The 18658-nt window shown below is 52.1% G+C and overlaps 1 protein-coding gene across 2 annotated transcripts in view; it reads right to left on the bottom strand.

Moving 5' to 3' along the window:
- Positions 1–1016: 1016 nt before the first annotated feature.
- DGAT2 (diacylglycerol O-acyltransferase 2) overlaps positions 1017–18658 on the bottom strand; it is a 35775-nt gene continuing 18133 nt past the window's right edge. For both annotated transcript variants that reach the window (XM_054439835.2, XM_054439836.2), the window contains exons 2-8: positions 17767–17895; positions 12232–12339; positions 11792–11862; positions 6022–6226; positions 5222–5396; positions 4123–4325; positions 1017–2202 (exon numbers count right to left, since the gene is read on the bottom strand). In XM_054439835.2, coding sequence (XP_054295810.1) covers positions 2048–2202; positions 4123–4325; positions 5222–5396; positions 6022–6226; positions 11792–11862; positions 12232–12339; positions 17767–17895 — 1046 coding nt within the window. In that variant the 3' untranslated portion in view covers positions 1017–2047. The remainder of the gene's footprint in view (positions 2203–4122; positions 4326–5221; positions 5397–6021; positions 6227–11791; positions 11863–12231; positions 12340–17766; positions 17896–18658) is intronic.

The raw sequence follows: 18658 nt of genomic DNA, 5'->3' as shown, positions 1-18658 counted from the left end.
CCCTGTGTATCCTCAGCTGTTCCCAATGTTTGTCTCTGCTCCCAAGTAGCTCTCTCACAGTTTCTGGCACAGAGGAGTTGGCCCTGAGGGGGATGAACAGCAAGGACAGGCAGGACAGTTCTGGCAGTAAGGAAGTTAGAACAAGGTCCTTTGGTCTCGGCTAGGAAGGGTTCCCAGGTGCTCAGTACTCACTGAACAGAAAGGAATTAGAAAAGAGGTGGCTTCTTGTAATCACTAGGGTGACAGCAGGCCAGGCCTCTGCCTTTTTGGTAGAGCTGAGGCCAGGGGCAGGGAACACAGCTTGAGTGACCCATAAGGAGCCTTCCAGCTCAGCCACCCAAGGGCCCTCCAGCTGGACAGGAGCCCTTTACCATGTGGTAGGCACCATGTCAAGTGGCTCCCAATGACCCCTGCCCCCTGGCATCCATTCCCTGGTGTAATCCCCTCCCCTCCAGTGGGAGCTGGACCGAGCAATGTTCATTTAATGAACAGAATATGGCAAAAGTGACAGGATATCACTTCCCAGGTTAGGTTATAAGGGCCTGGGACTTCTGTCTTGCTCGCATACTTCACTCCACTCACTGGCTCTTCTTGCTAAGTCAGCTGTTGTGCCGTGAGCTACCCCATGGAAAGGCCCATGTGGCAAGGAACTGAGAGTGGCCTCTGTCAACAGCCAGTGAGGAAGTCAATCCTGCGAACAACTGCATGAACGGCCTTGGGAGTGGATCCTTCCTCAGCCCAGCTCCAAGACAACTGCAGCCCTGTGAGAAACTCTGAGCGGAGGACCAAGCCAAGCCTCAAATCGTGACTTGGAACTGGGAGACAACAGATGCTGTTGGAAGCCATTGAGCTCTGAAGTAGTTTGTTACACAGTGACAGGTAACTTACACACCATGGCAGGGTCATGTGGGCCAAAGGTGCAAGGGGCTAGAGGGCTCAGAGGGCAGCCAGCTGGGGCCCCAGTCTTCCCCAGGTGTCAGCAGCAGATGTAGATGCAGCCCCAGCAATAACTCATAGAGGATTCTCACTTCCATTTATTTTCTAGGTATATACAAAAGTCTGACATGGTGCAATGATCTCATCAAGAGATAACAGAACACACAGGAGAGGGCTGGGTTTCCTCCCCAGCCCAACTCCCTCAGGAAGGCACAGAAAAGTGAGGCTTGGGTTCGGGGGCCACCTGCTTTGGAACTAATCTGCTGCTCAGAAGGCCAGGCCCCTTCTGAAGAGGGACCTCTTCCTCACATCCAGAATCTGGGATCTGGGGAAGGTAAACTGAGGCCACCAGTAAGCATGTGCTCAAGGCCGAGGCTGAGTCTGTGCTGCATCCATGTCATCAGCCACCCAAGAAAAACCAGTTACTCCACCTAGCTCATGGTGGCAGCATCCTCCCTGCAATGGTGCATGGGGGGCAGTCCTTTCCCCTGCAGGGTGTCATTGCCACCCCCATCCTCATCCTGGAGGCCAGTCCAGGCTCCGATGTGAGTGACTAGGGGTGAGGTGGGGGTGGCAGAAGGGAGATCAAACTGGAGCATTCCAGATGCCTACTACTGCCCTCACACAACGGGGCAACTGTGCTCTCCAACTCCTCCCCTTGGCAGATAAACTGGTCCTGCAGTTTCACGACTAGACGAGTGTGGGGTAGTGGCAACAGAGGGGCTTGTATGAGAAGTGGCTTTCGCCTCTCATCCCTAGGGGCAAAAAGTGAATCATCTAACTGGTCCAAGTCACTAATGGCAATCCTTCTTCCCCAGTGAGCCAAGACTGAGTTTCCTCTGTCACTTCAGGAAGGGAAGAAGAGAGGTTAGCTGAGCCACCCAGATTAGGCCCAGATTTAGCCACCACCTAGAACAGGGCAAGCTGGAAGTGAAAGAACTTGAAATACTGACTTTTTCCTTCTTAAAAAAGACCTAACATTACAATGGTTTAGCAAAATTATTATAATTTCTTTTAAATAACCCACAGACACCCATGACGCTTCCAAATTTACAGAGCAAAAAAGTGATTTGCAGCTGGTTCCTCCAGGGAGTTGGCCCCGAAGGCTGGCTCAGTTCACCTCCAGGACCTCAGTCTCCAGGAGGCCGAACTTGGTCTTGTGCTTGTCGAAGAGCTTCACCAGGGCCTCCATGTACATGGTGTGGTACAGGTCAATGTCTTGCTGGGTTGGGTGCTCCAGCTTGGGGATGGTGATGGGCTCTCCCACTGCAGGGACAGGGCAGAGGCTTCTGGTTAGTCAACACCCTTCCCCTGGGCATCCACCATGATGCTGAAGGTGGTAACGCTGGGCTGTGGGCCTGCCATGTGGCAGGAACTGTGCCAAATGCTTTATGTGCTGCATCTCTGGTTGTCCCCTATTACAGATGAAAAGACTGAGGCCCAGGGGCATGTGAAGGGACCCACCCAAGGCCACACAGGTGCTAAGCTGCAGATGGGATCAAGACTGGTTGAACCCACTGCATTCTGCTAGGAGGGTCTATGACAGTCAGGGGATCAAGTAAACATCTTTGCTTTTGCTCTGCTCTGGGCAAGCCATTCCTGCCTCTCTGAGCCTCAGTTTCCTCATCTGTCACATGGGGATTCTTCCTCATAGGGGTTTTCTAAGGATTCTGTGAGGAATGTGACATGCTTTAAAAAGTGTAGGCCAGGCATGGTGGCTCACGCCTGTAATCCCAGCACTGTGGGAGGCAAAGAACCACAGATTGCTTGAGCTCATGAGTTAAAGACCAGCCTGGGTAACATGGTGAAAATCATCTCTACCAAAAAAAAAAATACAAAAAATTAGCTGGGTGTGGTGGTGCACGCCTGTAGTCCCAGCTACTCAGGAGGCTGAGGTGGGAGGATCGCTTGAGACTGGGAGGCAGAGGTTACAGTGAGCCAAGATTGCACCACTGCACTCCAGCCTGGATGACAGAATGAGACCCTGTCTCAAAAAAAAAAAATAAAAAAATAAAAAGTGTGGTTAAGGGCAGGAGAGGAGGGAGAAGACCAGCATTTATGATCTGTGCGTTGCTTTATTTTCTTATCCTGCTGCATCACCATACCCAATCCATTCCTATGTCCTGCCAATGCTATTTCTGACATTTTTCCCAAATCATGCACATCTCTTCCATCTCCACTGCTATTCCCTTGGTCCAAGCCACTGGCTACCAAAACAGCCTCTGGGCTGGTCTTGTGGCTTCCATTTTTCTAACCCATCTTCCATCCAGCAGCTCCAAGGATCATTTTTAAATGCAAATCTGAACTTCCCCTCCCAAACACTCTCTAGTAGCTCTCCATTCTCAAGGTGAAGAGCAAATTCCTTCACATTGCCCACAGGACCCAGCCCATCCCCAGCCACACCTGTGCATGGAAATGTTCCTGCTGCCTCCCTGTTGCTTTGTCTCTACCTAAAAGTACAAGGCAGGACACCTGGCCTAGGAACGCAAAGGATCTGTGTGAGCTTTGGCCCCTCAAGTCCACTGCCAAGGGCCCATGTGCTCCTGGGGGATCCATTAACATGCACACACATACCTACAATAGGTAATTCTTTAGAATCCTCTAAACGGTCCCAAATACACCCAAAACAACACAGATGAGGGCCAAGTGCAACCAGTGTTTTCCACTCTTCTGACAGGTCTATGCTGCAGTCATATTAATGTTTTTCTTTCTGTTCTTCAAAAAAACTACACAATCTTGCTTCTGAACTTCACATAGGCTATTGTTTCTGATAAAAATTCTCTTCCTCCTCTATTTTGCTAGATAATTCCTATCAGTTAGCAGTGCAAGAGTTACCTCCTCCCTGGGGTCCGTTATGACTCCCTAGAGCACCTGCGCATCCTCATCACATTCCCCGACTAGTCTTTGCTGCAATAGTCTTCCCTGATAGACTAGTGAGTGCTGCAAACCCGGAGACTGCAGATTTTCTTTCCTCACCTATCACAGAGCTTGGTTCATCCCATAGGCTCAATTCCCCGACTCCTACTACTACCCCTCCTGACCAATATCAGCACCCAACACTTCAAAGTCCTCATGGCTAAGGGCAAGGCCATCAGAGCCAGGTCGCCTGCACTGGAATCCCGTCTCTACTGCTGGTATGGCACCCTGTGTTCAGGACAGCCCTTGGTCTGCAGGCTAGGGGCTTACCAACAGTTGTGATGGGTTTGGAGTAGGGCACCAGCCCCCAGGTGTCGGAGGAGAAGAGGCCTCGACCATGGAAGATGCATGGGGCGAAACCAATGTATTTCTGGAACTTCTTCTGGACCCATCGGCCCCAGGAGCCCTCCTCGAAGATCACCTGCTTGTATACTTCATTCTCTCCAAAGGAATAGATGGGAACCAGGTCGGCTCTGGAAGGGAGAGGCCAGGGTCTGTCATACCCTACTTACTGGCTTCAGTTTCTATGTCAGCCTAGAGGCCCTGGACACTGGCCAAGTGTCCCCCTCCCCCAGCTGGGTGTACCAGAATCACCTGGGTGTCCCAAGTTCACATGACCCCTCTCTACCAGGTTCTGATGGGCCTTCTGCCCCACTGCTAGTGACTGGGGAGCATATCAGAGCTCTGGGTCCCCCAGGCAAAGGGAAGGCTGAGCGCCCTGCTCTGGAATGCCTGTTTTCCACCTCTTCCTGCAGGGCCTGCCTCTGCCAGGAAGTTCTCCCGGTCCCCCCACCAACCCAGGCCTCTCTCAGTCCCGAACTCACCATTGTTTCACAGTCTCAGCACACTGTGTTGTCACTGTCCGTCCCTCCACCCTCCCCCACCCTTGATGCTCCCTGAAGGCAGGGACTGGGTCCAATATGAATGTGTCCCCAGGGGCTGGCCCAGGGCTGAGCCTGCAGGGCAGCCTCTTCTTCCAAAGCCTGAGGTAAGGTCCCCAGGGGACAGAGAAAACAGCTGCTGTCCCCCAGCCACATTCCACACCACCCTCCTTCCTGACCTCCTGGTCTCCCAGCAAAATGATATATTCTGGCCCCAGGTGATCCAGTCCTGCATATAAGCCTGGACTCTCGGCCCACCTGCAAGGGCCCACAGGCCACAGGTTGCATCTGTGCCCACCCAGACACACATGGGCAAACTTGGCCCACACTGTGCAGTCTGGGCTCCAACATCCCCTCCCTAACAGAATGACTGACTCCCTTCCATGCCTTCCTGGGGTCTGGGTCCTGTCTTCACAGGCCAAGGAGTCTGCTGCCCTGGGCTGAGGGGCACTGGAGGGCTGTATGTGTGTGTGTAGGGAGGCACTCACCCATGACGCAGGGCCAGTTTCACAAAGCCCTTGCGATTCCGCAGGGTGACTGCATTCTTGCCAGGCATGGAGCTCAGAGACTCAGCCGCACCCCCCACCACGATGATGATAGCATTGCCACTCCCATTCTTTGAAAGCAAATAGTCTATGGTGTCCCGGCTGACAGGGCAGATACCTGAGGGGAGGGAAGGACGCAATAGTCAGGGTTGCCCGTGGATCCACTCCCCATCCCCGGCACACAGTCAGGTATAAAACATAAAGAACCCTGGACTTGGGCCCCAGACCTAGCCCAGCCCCTTTGGAGTTGTCTGGTTCTGTGTAAGCTATTCATTTTTCTGAGCCTCAGTTTCCTCATCTATAAAATGCAGCTAATGATACAAGGTTGTTTTGGGAACTCATGCATTTGGCAAACATTCCCTGGGCCCTAATTCTGCCAAGTCGGTGCGAGGTGTTGGGGATCCCAATGCATCAGTCTGGTGGGAGGTCTTAGGCAGGTGGACAATTACAGTGCCATGGACAACAATCAGGTTGTACAGAAGGCAACACAAGGGCTGGGGGTCCCCAGAAAAGGGTGTCAAAGAAGGCCTCCTAGGGAAGATGTTATCCGAGTTGAATTCTGAAGACCATATGGACAGCTCTCCTCCTCAGCCCTGACCCACCATGTCTGAAGCAGGTTGCATCTCCCAATGCAGGCCCAATACCAAGGAATGGTGTGTTGGCTCCCTGTGTCACCCTGCCCGATGGAGAGGCTCAGGCCTTGACAACAGTGCCCAGCAGGAGCAGAGGGGGTGGATTCTCACCTCCAGACATCAGGTACTCCCTCAACACAGGCATTCGGAAGTTGCCTGCCAGTGTAGCCAGGTAAGGCCGTATGCCTGGGAACTTCTTGCTCACTTCTGTGGCCTCTGTGCTGAAGTTGCAGAAGGCACCCAGGCCCATGATACCATGGGGGTGGTATCCAAAGATATAGTTCCTGGTGGTCAGCAGGTTGTGTGTCTTCACCAGCTGCAAGGATGACCTTGGGTCAGAGGAAACTGGCTGGGAGAGGGATACCGGGGCATACCCAGAGGGTAGGGAGGGATTGGATGTGTCATTTCCCCTGGGCCTCTGTGGGCCTGAGGGCTGCAATGAATCTCCACACCTGACCTCAGACTCTCATCCCCAGGGCCACAGTGCTGGTGTTGGGCAGTCACCATTTGCACTATGGGTCTCTGGGAAGGGGTGGGCAATGTTTGCCCTTGTTCCTCTCAGTTCCCAGCCATGCACACAACAGCTCTTCTTCTTTGCACTCTGCCAGCCTCCTGCCTTCCCTCCCTCTGGGCCCATCCTCTTCACCACAGCCAGAGTGATTATTCTAAAACTCAAATCCAACCCTTGTCACTCTCAGACTGGAGAGGGTGTCTGGCTTCATGTGAGTAAAGTTCAAGTTCCTGAGTTTGGCAACCGGGGCCTTGGCTGCAAGCTCTGCCCCCACTGTCAGTCTCTCCAAACTGTGAGCTCCTTGGAGGTAGGGTTTACTTGGCCCTGTGCTCTGTGGGCTCCTCCACAGCTCACAGAATGAGACAGGCAGCCCACCTCCTACTCCCCTGGCCTGGAAAAGGGACACTGCAGCTGGCCCAAATGGAAACTTTCCCACAGTCAGCTGGGCTCAGTTCAGGTTGTAAGGCAGGAAGGACAAGACAGGACAAGCGACAGCCCTGTGCCAGCCAGCCTGGGGTAGAGGTTAGTTGTAAGGCTGCAGCAGCTGAGGACCTGACCTGTGGTACTAAGGATATTGGGATGCTCCAAACAATGATTGGCTTCCTCAGGGCCCACCCCCTGCCCTGGGACTGGTGCTTGAATGGGTGGGTGATGCAGTGTCCCTAAACCCTGAGCCATGAGAGGCAGAGCCTGTGACACCTACCCTGTGTTACAAGGAATGTGATGCGGGTGGAGGAGGCTAAGAGAGACAATGAGTAAGGGTATTCTGCTCATAAAAACATCACTTTTATTCTGATTAGAAAAATAATAGGGCCAGGCATGGTGGCTCATGCCTGTTATCCCAACACTTTGGGAGGCCAAGATGGGAGGATTGCTTTAGCTCAGGAGTTTGAGACCAGCCTGGGCAACATGGTGAACCTTTATCTCTACAAAAATACAGAAATTAACTGGGCATGGTGGCACGCACCTATGGTCCCAGCTACTCAGGAGGCTGAGGTGGAAACATGGCTTGAGCCCAGGAGGCAGAGGCTGCAGTAAACCGAGACTGCGCCACTGCAGTCAAGCCTGAGTGGCAGAGTGAGAAGAAAGGAAAGAAGGAAAGGAAGAAAGGAGAGAAGGGAGAGGAGAGGGGAGGGGAAGGGAGGGGAGGGGAGAAGAAGGGGAGAGGAGAGGAAGAGGAGAGCAGAGGAGAGGAGAGGGGAGGGAAAAGAAAAGAAAGAAACTCCTAGAGAATTTTAAAAATATAGGAAAGCAAAAAGAAAATTTAAAAAATCCATAATATTTCCATCCAGATAAAACAATCTGACGCGTTGAGTCCTTTTTCTACTCAAAACTATACATGCTCTTTTTCAAAACCCACAAAATTGAGGTTATATGGGTTGATATCATTTTTATATCATTTTCTACCAAACATACAGCTATCTGTCCTTATCAAAATCCCTCAGTTCCATGTCTTCTCGTGGCTGCATTCGTATTCTACAGCACAGCTCTCCTGTATGTAACAGCACCGACTCAAACCCTGATTAATGGACATTTTAAAAGTTTCCAAAATTTCCCTCTTAGAAGTAATGCTTCAATAAATACCTTATCTTTGTCCACATATCTGATTGCTTTTATGAAACAAACTTCTAGAAATACAATTCCTGGATAACAAGGAATGAACACGTTGGTCTTTTTGGCTGCCCTGCCTCAAAAGAGGTGACATCAATGACACTCCCACCTGAGTGCTGCAAAGTGCCCCTTCCCTGCACTGGTGCCAGCTGGAAGCAGAGTCACTGGCCACCAGAAGAATGTCAAGAGCCCAGGTTTTCTGTGACTCTAGATTTGGGAGCCTCCTGGCAGAGTTGAAGGACTTGTGTGCAGCTCTGGGGGAGAGGGTGCTGGTGGCTGGCCTTGGAAAATAGAAATGCAAATCTTCAGGTGATAGAGGGGATGGAAAAGGGTGGCTGGCACCATTCCCAGCTCTGACGCTGCCAGTCTGTGCAAATGTGAGCGAGACTTCCTCACTTTCATCCCCACTGCTTGGGGCACTGATGCTCTTTCTCCTGCTTTGCCCTTGGCAAACAGATTAAAGTTGCTCGAAAACCAAACCAACTCTCAGCTACTCCCCAAATAAATGGGAAACAGCAGCAGTCTAATCCGTGGCTAGTGGGGCTCGGGGCAGCGAGCAGATCTCAAAATCTCATTTACATGAGCTCTGTAAGATTGCTGTTCCAGTGTTTTGCCTAACAAGCAGGTCTGCCCACCAAGTTAGCTCTCAGTGAAGCTGGAATTAAAAAGCTCCTTGTGCTAGTTTCGATGAAAAAGGCAGGCAGGCATTGAGGGAAGAGCTGGGGCAGCCAATACCGGGCGGGAAACTTGGAAACTTGCTCCTGAGCTGATGGGCAGGCCTGGGATAGTTACCCTGGCAGGTGACCATCATGCCATGCAGCATCTTTTTGTCCCCTTCCTATGGCTCCCCACACCTTCCCATTGGGCCCTGATAACCAGGAACCCACAGCACTGCATGGGCTGGCAGAGCCCTGAAAGGTCTAAGCCATTCCTTGGACGACGAGGGGAAGCTGAGGCCTAGAGAAGGGAGCTGCACTTCCCCTGTGGAGGTCACAGTAAATTATCCTGCACATCTGGAGCAGGTCAGTCACTGCACTTTTCTCTGGGCTGCTGGATGAAGATGTGTCACCCAGTGGGCCCCAGGTGGCTCTTTAAATCATTTCCTCCCTCCCCAAGGCTCTGATGGGACATTTGGTTGAATGAGGTGCCTTGGGACACAGTGCAAGTCAATGCCCTTGCTGTAGGACCCAGAAGAATGTAGGCATCTGACCAGCTCTGATCTGTTTTCATGTCACACTCCCCTCCCCCAGGGCTGGAGAGAATGTCCGTTCTGGAGGGAGGGGAAGGATACCGCCAATGAAGGCTCTGTTGACACGCCTGCTCTTGTGTCCTCTTGCTGTCTGTTTCCCGTGGCAAAGTCCCAGCCCAACACGATGCCCAGGCCAGGCCTGCTGGCTAATGTCAGTCTGGGACACATTCCTATCAAGTCACTCTTTATACCCTGCCTCCCAGGAGAGGAAAGGTGCTCAGACAGGCTTGTCCCACCACAGCAGTGCATAGAGGAAAAAATTCAGACCCACAGAAGAGCAAAGGCTTGCTTAAGTTTACACAACACGGCACGGTGATGGTGAAAGTAACACAGGAGTAAGACCATGGGCCCCAAAGCAGACAGCCCTGTTTCCTACACTAGTCCTGCTACTACTTAAGCTTTGTGACCTTGGGATAGTCCCTCCTCTCTGTGCCTCAGTAAGCCTATCAGTGAAATGAGGCAGATGAACAGGTGATTCTAAGCTTAGAGAGAGTCTTTCCTAGTCTCCTCTCCAAGGATTCTGCCTACACCTTGGGGAGAGGTGACGTGGGGCACTGTCTGCTCCTCTTCCAGGTGGCTGGTGGTCTCGGTGGCTGTTGCTAACACAAGAACCCCACCTGTGCCAACAGAAGGGATACACTCTGGGCCAGATGAGCTGTTCTGGAGGCAAAGACCAGAGTCCCACCAGGAAGGGAGTAGGTGGACAGGTGGGTACAGTGGCAGATCTTCATTACATGATTACTGGCAAGAGGCCAGGAAAAGGGGGTGGGACAGGAGGGTCACACACACCCCTATAGAGTGTCAGACCTGATGTCAGATCACCAAGGCCAAGTGAAGGGGGAGATTGAGGCCCGGAGGGACAGAGGCAGGCTCAGCCTAAGCCCCAGGTTGAGGCTCAACACCCCAGCCTGCCTCGGACCCAGTTTGGCTTTTGTCCTAGTGCCCCAGGGAGCCCTCAAGGGCCAGGCTGTATGTGCCCTATGGCTCCAACTCCCAGCTGACTTCTTGGAACAGAGATGTGAGAAGGGCACAGGGGTTTGTTTGGTTCTTTTGGAAGGGTGGAGATCGGACAGCAAAGGACACCTGCCTGTCCCAGGTCTGACCAACAATCATCAGATCATCCTGTTCTAAGTGGATGGGGCTACTGGCCTCCTGGAGGCTTCCAGAGGACCAGGCCACAGTGGCAACAGAGAACACTGGAGCCTGGCCCCTGAGGTGAGAGAGAAAGCAGAGAGAACAGTCTATCATCACTCACACCCAATCAGAACTGATGACTTTTCATCATACAGACAGCTCCATTTTGCAGATGAGGTTCAGCAGGCTTGAGAAAGTCTGCCCATGGCCCCATGGCAGAAAGTGACAAAGTCTATCAGGATGCATTAGACACCCCAAGGGCAGGGCTGACTTGTGTCCCCATGCCCAGCAGAGCCCTGCACTGGACAGGGAGCAATGGTGGCAGGTTAATAAATGGAGTGACAGGGCAGGAACTGAAACCGAGATCTCCAGCAGCAAAGGGGGAGAGGGAGACCCAGGAAGCTGGAATCAATCCAATGGGGAAATCCAGGGATTGAATCTCTCCCAGAGAAACAGGCAGTAGGAAATCAGTGGAAAAGAACCTGGGCCCCAAATTCAATAAGCCTGGGTGGTGGTTGCAATGTTGCCATCATACTAGACTATGCAGCCTGGACAAGTCCTGCCCATCTCTGAGGCTCAGTTTCTTTACCTCCAAAATGAGAGGATTAGGTCCTATGACGCAACTTTCTCCCAGCAAAAACAGCTTCAAATTTTCTGCAGTCAGAGAGATGGGGTCAGGAAAAGGAGAAGGAACGCTGACCCTGAGGAGCAGGAAGGTCCCGGGAAGACTGGGCTTAGGCTAAGGATGAGCAGAAGGAGCTGGCCCTGCCACCCCCAAAATACCGAATACAGTGAAGGATGCAGGGTTACCCAGCCACTGCCCCCAGGCAGCACACCAGGATCTCAGTCAGTGACTCACAACAGCAAATATACACCACCCTGCACCCTGCACAGAACACTTTCACATTCACCTGCTGCCTCCACTCTTCAGCACCCCTACCTTCTGCGGGGTACTCAGCAGCTAGGGTGTGCTGGGGCTGGGGTGTTGAGTGAGCTGGCCAGACAGGTCTTTCCCCTGTGGGGAAAACCTTCAGGATCCTGCCAGAGGTATCCTCAATTCACCAGCATCGCCCACATGCATCAGGGCCAGATGGCTGTGCCTCACCAGCCCAGCTTGCAGACCAGGCAGGGGCCAGACAGAGCTGAGACTGAAAGCCAGACTGAGCCACCATTTCCCTGTCAGGACCTCAGGGCTGGCCCAAAGAAGATGGATACTCAGAAGAGCAGTGGGGTCCCCAGCACAGCCAGTGACACAGTAGGAAGGAAACCCAGAGACCAACTTGGTCTAAACTTGCTTCCCTGTGGGTGGGTTAAGGCCTGAGTTCAGATTTCCCATCCATTCCCACCCTCCCAAGACAACACTCAAAGCACTTTACCTGGATGGGAAAGTAGTCTCGAAAGTAGCGCCACACAGCCCAGTTTCGGACCCACTGTGACCTCCTGCCACCTTCCAGGGAATAAAATACAGAGTCGGTGGGGGTGGGGGTACATTTGGGCAAGGCAGACAGGACAGGGCCAGTGTGAAACCCAAGCAGGTGACCATCACCCCATGCAGCATCTTTGCCCCCTTCCCATTGGGCCCCTTTCCACATTCATTCCTTCACGTTATGCAAACCTTCGACTGAGTGTGAACTCTTGTTAGGACCAGAACAGTGCCCTTTGAGGGGCTTTTAACCTCCCCTCAAAAGGACTAGTCCAGTGCTTTTCACAAAGTGGGTGTTAAAAGAGACAGCACTCAGGATGAGGCCCTTCAGCTTGTGCAGGGGGAAGAGCATCCCTAGAATGAGAGGTGGGGCAACGGAGGCCTTGCACTTACCTTTCTTGGGTGTGTTCCAGTCAAACACCAGCCAAGTGAAGTAGAGCACAGCGATGAGCCAGCAATCGGTGCAGAATATGTACATGAGGATGGCACTGCAGGCCACTCCTGGGGGGCAGATGGCCACAGGTCACGTCCTACTGGGCTTCATCTCCCCTCTGGGCCATGGTGGATGGAGTGAGTGTTTACTGTGGCACTAAGCTAGGCACACCCAGGGCCATGGGCATGGGGCCCACAACCCTGAGAAATAGCTACAGGAATGCTCAGCCCAGGTAGAAGCAGATTCCTGGGACAAGAGGAGCCTCATCTCCCAGACTCTGATGGACTGTCCTGGCATCAAGGGGCCCATGGGCTCCATGTTATCTGGACAGGAGCACCAAAGCAGATAGGCTTCAGCTTCTTGTGAAGCTGTTCTTACTGTCCCCTCCTTGTGTGTGCCCCCATGCCAGCACCCAGCCCTGACACTGTGGATAAAGGGAGGGAACACCTACCCAGTGCCTCTGCATCTCAAGACCTGGGCTGAGCCACTGTCTCAAGTGTGAGGCAGGGTGACTTTGCCCCATTTTAGAGATAAGAACACTGAGGCTCAAGGGGGAGATAATTTGCCCAAGGTCACCCAGCAGGACAGTGGCAGAGCCAGGATTCAAACACAGGTCTGACTCTACAGTCCATTCTCTGTATTAGGCTTTAGAAATTCACCAAAGTCCCAGACCATCACTGGAGGGACCGGAGAGGGGATGCTTGCCCAGGAGGAGGGCTGGCTCCCTTCCAACATAATGGCAATCCAGGAAGTCCCAGGCCAAAGGCCAAAGCGCAGAGCCCATCAGCCTCCCTGTCTTCAAAAACTTCAGCAGCCAGGCACGGTGGCTCACACCCATAATCCCAGCACTTTGGGAAGTGGAGGTGGCGGACTGCTTGAGTTCAGAAATTCGAGACCAGCCTGGGCAACATAGTGAGACTCCATCTCTACAAAAAAATTTTAAAAATTAGCTGGGCAAGGTGGCATGTGCCTGTAGTCCCAGCTACTCAGGAGGCTGAGATGGGAAGACTCCTTAAGCCAGGAGTTTGAAGCTGCAGTGAGCCATGATCACGCCACTACCCTGCAACCTGGGCAACTGAGGGAATCCCTATCTCAAAAGTAAAAAAAAAAAACAAAAAAAACCCTAACAGCACACTTGGAAGACTTGCCTGGGGGCTGGCTTCCATTGGTCACCATGTTCTGGGCCTGTAGGCCATAAGAGAGACTAACCTAGCCTGGCACAGAAAGGAAGGAGAGCTTGTGCCATGCCTGCTTTATCTCATGGCTCGCCACTAGCTGCCCTCAGCAGGGCTTCTCTCTTTCCATTTTTTACCCAACCTTTAAGGCCTATCTCAGACCTCAGCTCTTCAAGAAGTGTTCCCCAATATCATACTATCTACATATCATCTCTTGCCTGTGAATTTCCCACACTGGGCGGGAAGGCATCTTCTTTGGTCCTTGGCATTCAGCACAAGGGCAAGGGCAGCAGGTACTCATGTTTGGTGGGAGAAGCATGGCCTCCTTCTAGGACTTTTTCCACTGCCCAAGAAGGGAGGCCAACCCTTGCTGTGTGCCCATTCCCTGGTGGTCCCAGGTGCTGTGGGCTGCCTGGCTCTGGATGTCATGCTCTCTTCTCACCATGCTGAGCCTCCTCCGGTTTCCCGTGGGAGAAGATAAGGCTGGATGTAGACTCTCCACGAGCCTTATCAAGGGATGGAAATGGTAGCCCCTTGTTGCCCCCCAGTCTAGCCCTGTTCTAGACTCCTGAGCCAGCCTCTCCCCAGGGTAGCTAAAAACACGGTACAATTCTCTTGTTGGGAGGGGCAGTGAATACAGAGTGACGAGATGTCCAATTTTTCAGGACCAGCTTAGGAGTGTGACATCGCAGAAGGGAAGACAAGTTTCTAGAGAAGCATGTGCAGCGTACAAGAGCCTGTTAAAAGCAAACTGTGAAAAGCTTAGGGTAGCTTGGTGAATAGCTATGTCTAAAGGCTGCCTACAAAGTCATACTTACTGTTCAGCAGTCTGCCTGATTCCCTTTCTTAGGCCTGAAAAGGGATGACTCTAGCTCCCCCAGACTCCACAGGCATCCAGGCTCCTCCAGTGGCATCCTCAAGGTGGATGCTCCAGGTGGGCCAGACAGGGACCATGAGGTTTAGGCTATGGTCTGAGCATCCTGGAAACCTAGCTTCCAGAAATCTCTAACTCTCTTGAGGGGTAAAGGGACCAGAGGGGGCTGAGCTCCAGGCCCCACTGCTTAGAGGGCTGGTCTCTCTGGGAAGGGGGGTATCCCTACCCACTTGTCCTTACTCTGCTCCTGAGGCAGCCTGGATGGAGAAGAAGAGGCCTGATGGGGTATCCAGAGACTGAATTCTAGCCTAGCCTTTCTCAGCTGGGGGCTCCCTCCCCTCCCCTATGTGTCCACAGCCCTCTCTGAAACCACTCACCATCCCTTTCATCATCTGCCTCCCTCATTGGACTCCTGCTAACAGACAGCCCTTCAGCCCCTGAGCTCCTTGGGAGCAGAAACCAGGTCAGATTAATTTCTCCAGCCCCAGAAACCAAACACAGGAAGAGCAAAAGGATGAACTAAATCCACCAAATGACCTTCCTTTCTCAGAGCCTAATCCTTGTCCTCTGAACAACAGGCTCTGGTTCCATGCTCTTAGGTCGTGGGGCTGCAGTAAAAACCACTGTTGCTGAGCTATTAGGAGCTTAGAAGGCCCTGCTTGCCCCACACATGGAAGGCTCAGGACCACTTTCACACACCACCCCCTTCCTGCACATCATGGTGGCCTACAAAGACACTTGTGATACAAAATTCTGGAGCCACGAGGCCTGTGGTGCAGGGCAGCCTGTCGATGCTCAATGGCAGGGAAGGCAGCAGTGTGGCCTGGTGAAGAGCGTGGACTCTGGGACCAAACAGACCTGGAGCCTTGGCCCTGCCACTTGCTGGCCAAGCCTCATTCCTAAGTCTTAATTTCCTTACAGGGTATTGGGAAAATTAAATATGATGTTTGAACTTACTCAGCCTGACACACAATATCCATGGACTTGGATGGGGAAACAAATGACATCTAAATTTTCACTTATCTCTTATGGAAATTTGGCATTTCCTTCACTTACCAATGTAATAAATCACAGAATTATCAGCAGTACTTACGACAAATAAATAACAAAGGTATTTTCATATAACTTTGTAGCAGTTGCAGATATGTTAAAAAAATCATTTCTTCTCATCATTACTTCAGAACTATAGTAATTATTACACTTGCTGCTAGATCTTTTTATTTACTGTAATAAAAAGGCACCTGTTACTACATGTCTAACAGCTTTTATAATGTGTAGATATTTATATTTTATTATCAGCAGTTTCCTTTGAAATCTAACGCACCTTGTATTAAATACTCTAAAACACTGAGAAAAGGCATAGGCCTCATCAAAATGCCAGAGGGTTCCATGGCACAAAGTGGTGAAAAATCTCTGGTCCAGGGAGAGACCAACAGGGCCACCATGGTCTTTGCTTGCCAGGTGAGCTTCTGCCAGCAGGTCTGAGAGGCAGAGGGAAGGAGTGGCTGGGGCTGCTGAGGGCAGTAATTAGCAGTAGCTCAGGAGATCTGCCTGTCCAACCAGGCCAGGCTCCCACCTATGCCAGGTGAGGTGAGGCTGGGCCGGTTTCTGGGCTGTGGTTGGGTCTGATCAATTATTAACCTATAGCCTGGGGCCAGTCCCCATCACATGCTGCGTGAGCTGGTGTTCTACAAGCTGCTCAGCTCCCTACCAGCCAGGCCCAGACCCATTAAGACAGGGATAGTGGTAGCTTTTGGGTGAAACAGGGAACAAAGAGAGCTGGTGTAGCAGACTAGGCAGGGGGTCTGGGAGGCTGGAGTCCCTGGGTTCTTGTCCTGGTCCCAGTACTTTCTTCTCACGTGACCCCAAGTAACGGTCCATCCTTGCCAGGCCTCCACTTCCTTTTTTAATAAGAAGGGGTCACACTGTGCTCGCTACTCTAGGATTCTAGTAAGTGGCCAAATGCAAGCCATGTTAGGGGTCTGAGTCCTGAGGGAGCCTGTTTAGTTTGCTCAGTTCTTCCAACCCGTGTTTGTCTTCTTGAGGCTACATGTCCCTGTAAGACTTTGAGGACAGCTATGGCCCTTCTCCCTAGAAAAATGTGCACATACTCATATATAATCTTGCATCTAATTTTAAGGGTTCATGGATCCCCCCACTTAAAGCCTGTTCTTGGGTCTAAAGGTGAAAACTGGCTGTTTCAGCCCCAGTTCACTAATTCTGGGCATCCAGGAACGTGGGCTCCCTGGGGAATGCACTGAGTTTCTGCTCAAATCCCAACTCTGCCATTTAATGAGCTTCACAGTAGCCGGTAGTTGATGAACCTTTGTGAATTTGCGTTTTCTCACCTGTGAAGTTCTATCCCTTGGCCCTGCAAACATGGTCTCAGTCTCAGAGCGCCCCATGCGCCTGCCTGAAGGACAGCTGCTCAGCACTAACATGGTAAGTCCTGATGATCCCCTACCAGCCTATACAGTCCCGAAGAGTGGGTTGCCCAGAGGGACTGGCTCACAGGTGCTGGAATGCACTCTGTGATGCTCTGGAGCAGGTTCATCTGCCTTGACGTGCTGAGGAAGCTACCTGCTATGCTGACAGCACAGGGGTCTGGGGAAAAACAAGAGGCTTCTTCCCTCCCCTCAGACATTTGTGTTGTCCTACCCCCGGCCTGGATGGCAACCTAAGGAGTGAGGGTATCTAGCCAGACCTGCAGAAAAAGCAACCAAAGCACCGATGTGGGCTGTGCTGAGAGATAGCAGGGAGCAGGCCTCGGGAAGCACCTGGGGAATGTGCTCAGCTGAGGATGGGTGTGGGCTGGGAGTGGGGTCTGAGGGCACCTCCTGATGATTCCCATGTAATGGGGGCCCATCATGACCAGGCCCTGTGCAAGGTGCTCTCATTTCTTATCTTCAATCCTCAAAAAAGCCATGTGAAGCAGGTACTTTCCTCACACTCAAAATGAGGAAACTAACATTCAGAGAGCTCAAATAACCTGTGTAAGGTCACAGAGCTTGTTTGCAGGAGATTCAGGACTTAAACCTGGCACCAAACCACCTTAAGGCAAAGTAACATACCTGCTGGAAAATGTCTGTTGGTGGGCAGGGTGGCACTGTGGGAAAGGCACAGGCTTTGGGGGTCCTGTAGACAGGGATTCAAATCTGTGTGACCTTGGGCAAGTTACCTACCTTCTCTAAGACTTTAGGTTTCCCATCTGTAAATGGGAACTATCACACCACCTCCCACTGAATCTCGCTGAATCTTCATGCATGCTGAGGGGTAGAGCACTTGATCTGGGACCCAAAAGATAGATGTGGAAAGGTGCTGGGGGGCAGCGTGTGTAAGAGCTACTCTTATTCCCTCACCCCTGCAGAGCAGGGCTCCTGCTCTAACCTCTTTTGGGGAAGTGGACCCTGCCTGCCCACCCGCCGTCCCTCTAAGGCCCAGCTTACCCAGTACAAGGAAGGACAGGACCCACTGGAGCACTGAGATGACCTGTAGCTGCTTTTCCACCTTGGACCTATTGAGCCAGGTGACAGAGAAGAGGTCCTGGAGGGCGGAGAGGATGCTGGATCCAGCGCCTACAGCAAAGGGAAGATGTCAGTCCACTGTCACCCTTCTCTCCAGTCACGGGGTCCCCAGTACAAACCTCACCTCCCACAGATACCCTTCTAGATGTGAGAAGAGCATCAGCTATAGAATCAGACAGACCTGGGTTCAGATCCTAGCCCTCCACCCCATGACTTTGTAACTCTGGGCTGTTTGCATGCTCCCCTGTGCCCTGGTCTCTATAGATACACAATGGGAATGGTATCGCACTCAGGGGGTCATTTTGGAGACCACATGAAGTATCTAAAGAGGCTAGTCCAGGGGCTAGGCCTTGGGAAGTCTCTCATAATTGCCAGTTCTCTCCCATCCCCTCCACCCCAGTCAAACTCCTGTCCCTTATCTGGATCTACTACAAATATTTAATTTTGCTATCTGTCTGTGAGGCCAAGGACAGAGGTTCAACATCCAATTTGCAATGTTTTTTTTTTTTTCTCCAAGTGTACTTTGAGCATCCCCAATCCCTGCTCTGCCTTCTGTATGCCCCAGACTAATACCCCTTCTCCAAGGAGCTGAACCCTCTTGCCCCCACCCCCAACACCACTGATTCCCCACACCACTACTATTTTCAGAGAGATGTGCATGTTCAGCCTCATCTCAGTGCCCAAAGCGTGGGGCCCAGAAAGGAGTAAGGTGAGAGCCTTTGCTTCCCCAAAGGGCCCAGTGGCCAGTGAGCTTCAGGCAGCCTGAAGGACACTGAGGGCTGTAATTATGTTCGCTATCAATCAAGTGCCAAGC

This window comes from Pongo pygmaeus, chromosome 9, assembly GCF_028885625.2.
Source record: "Pongo pygmaeus isolate AG05252 chromosome 9, NHGRI_mPonPyg2-v2.0_pri, whole genome shotgun sequence".
Classification (NCBI taxonomy): Eukaryota; Metazoa; Chordata; class Mammalia; order Primates; family Hominidae; genus Pongo; species Pongo pygmaeus.
Note: the sequence above shows the minus strand (reverse complement) of the source record. Positions and strands in the feature narration are given on the sequence as shown.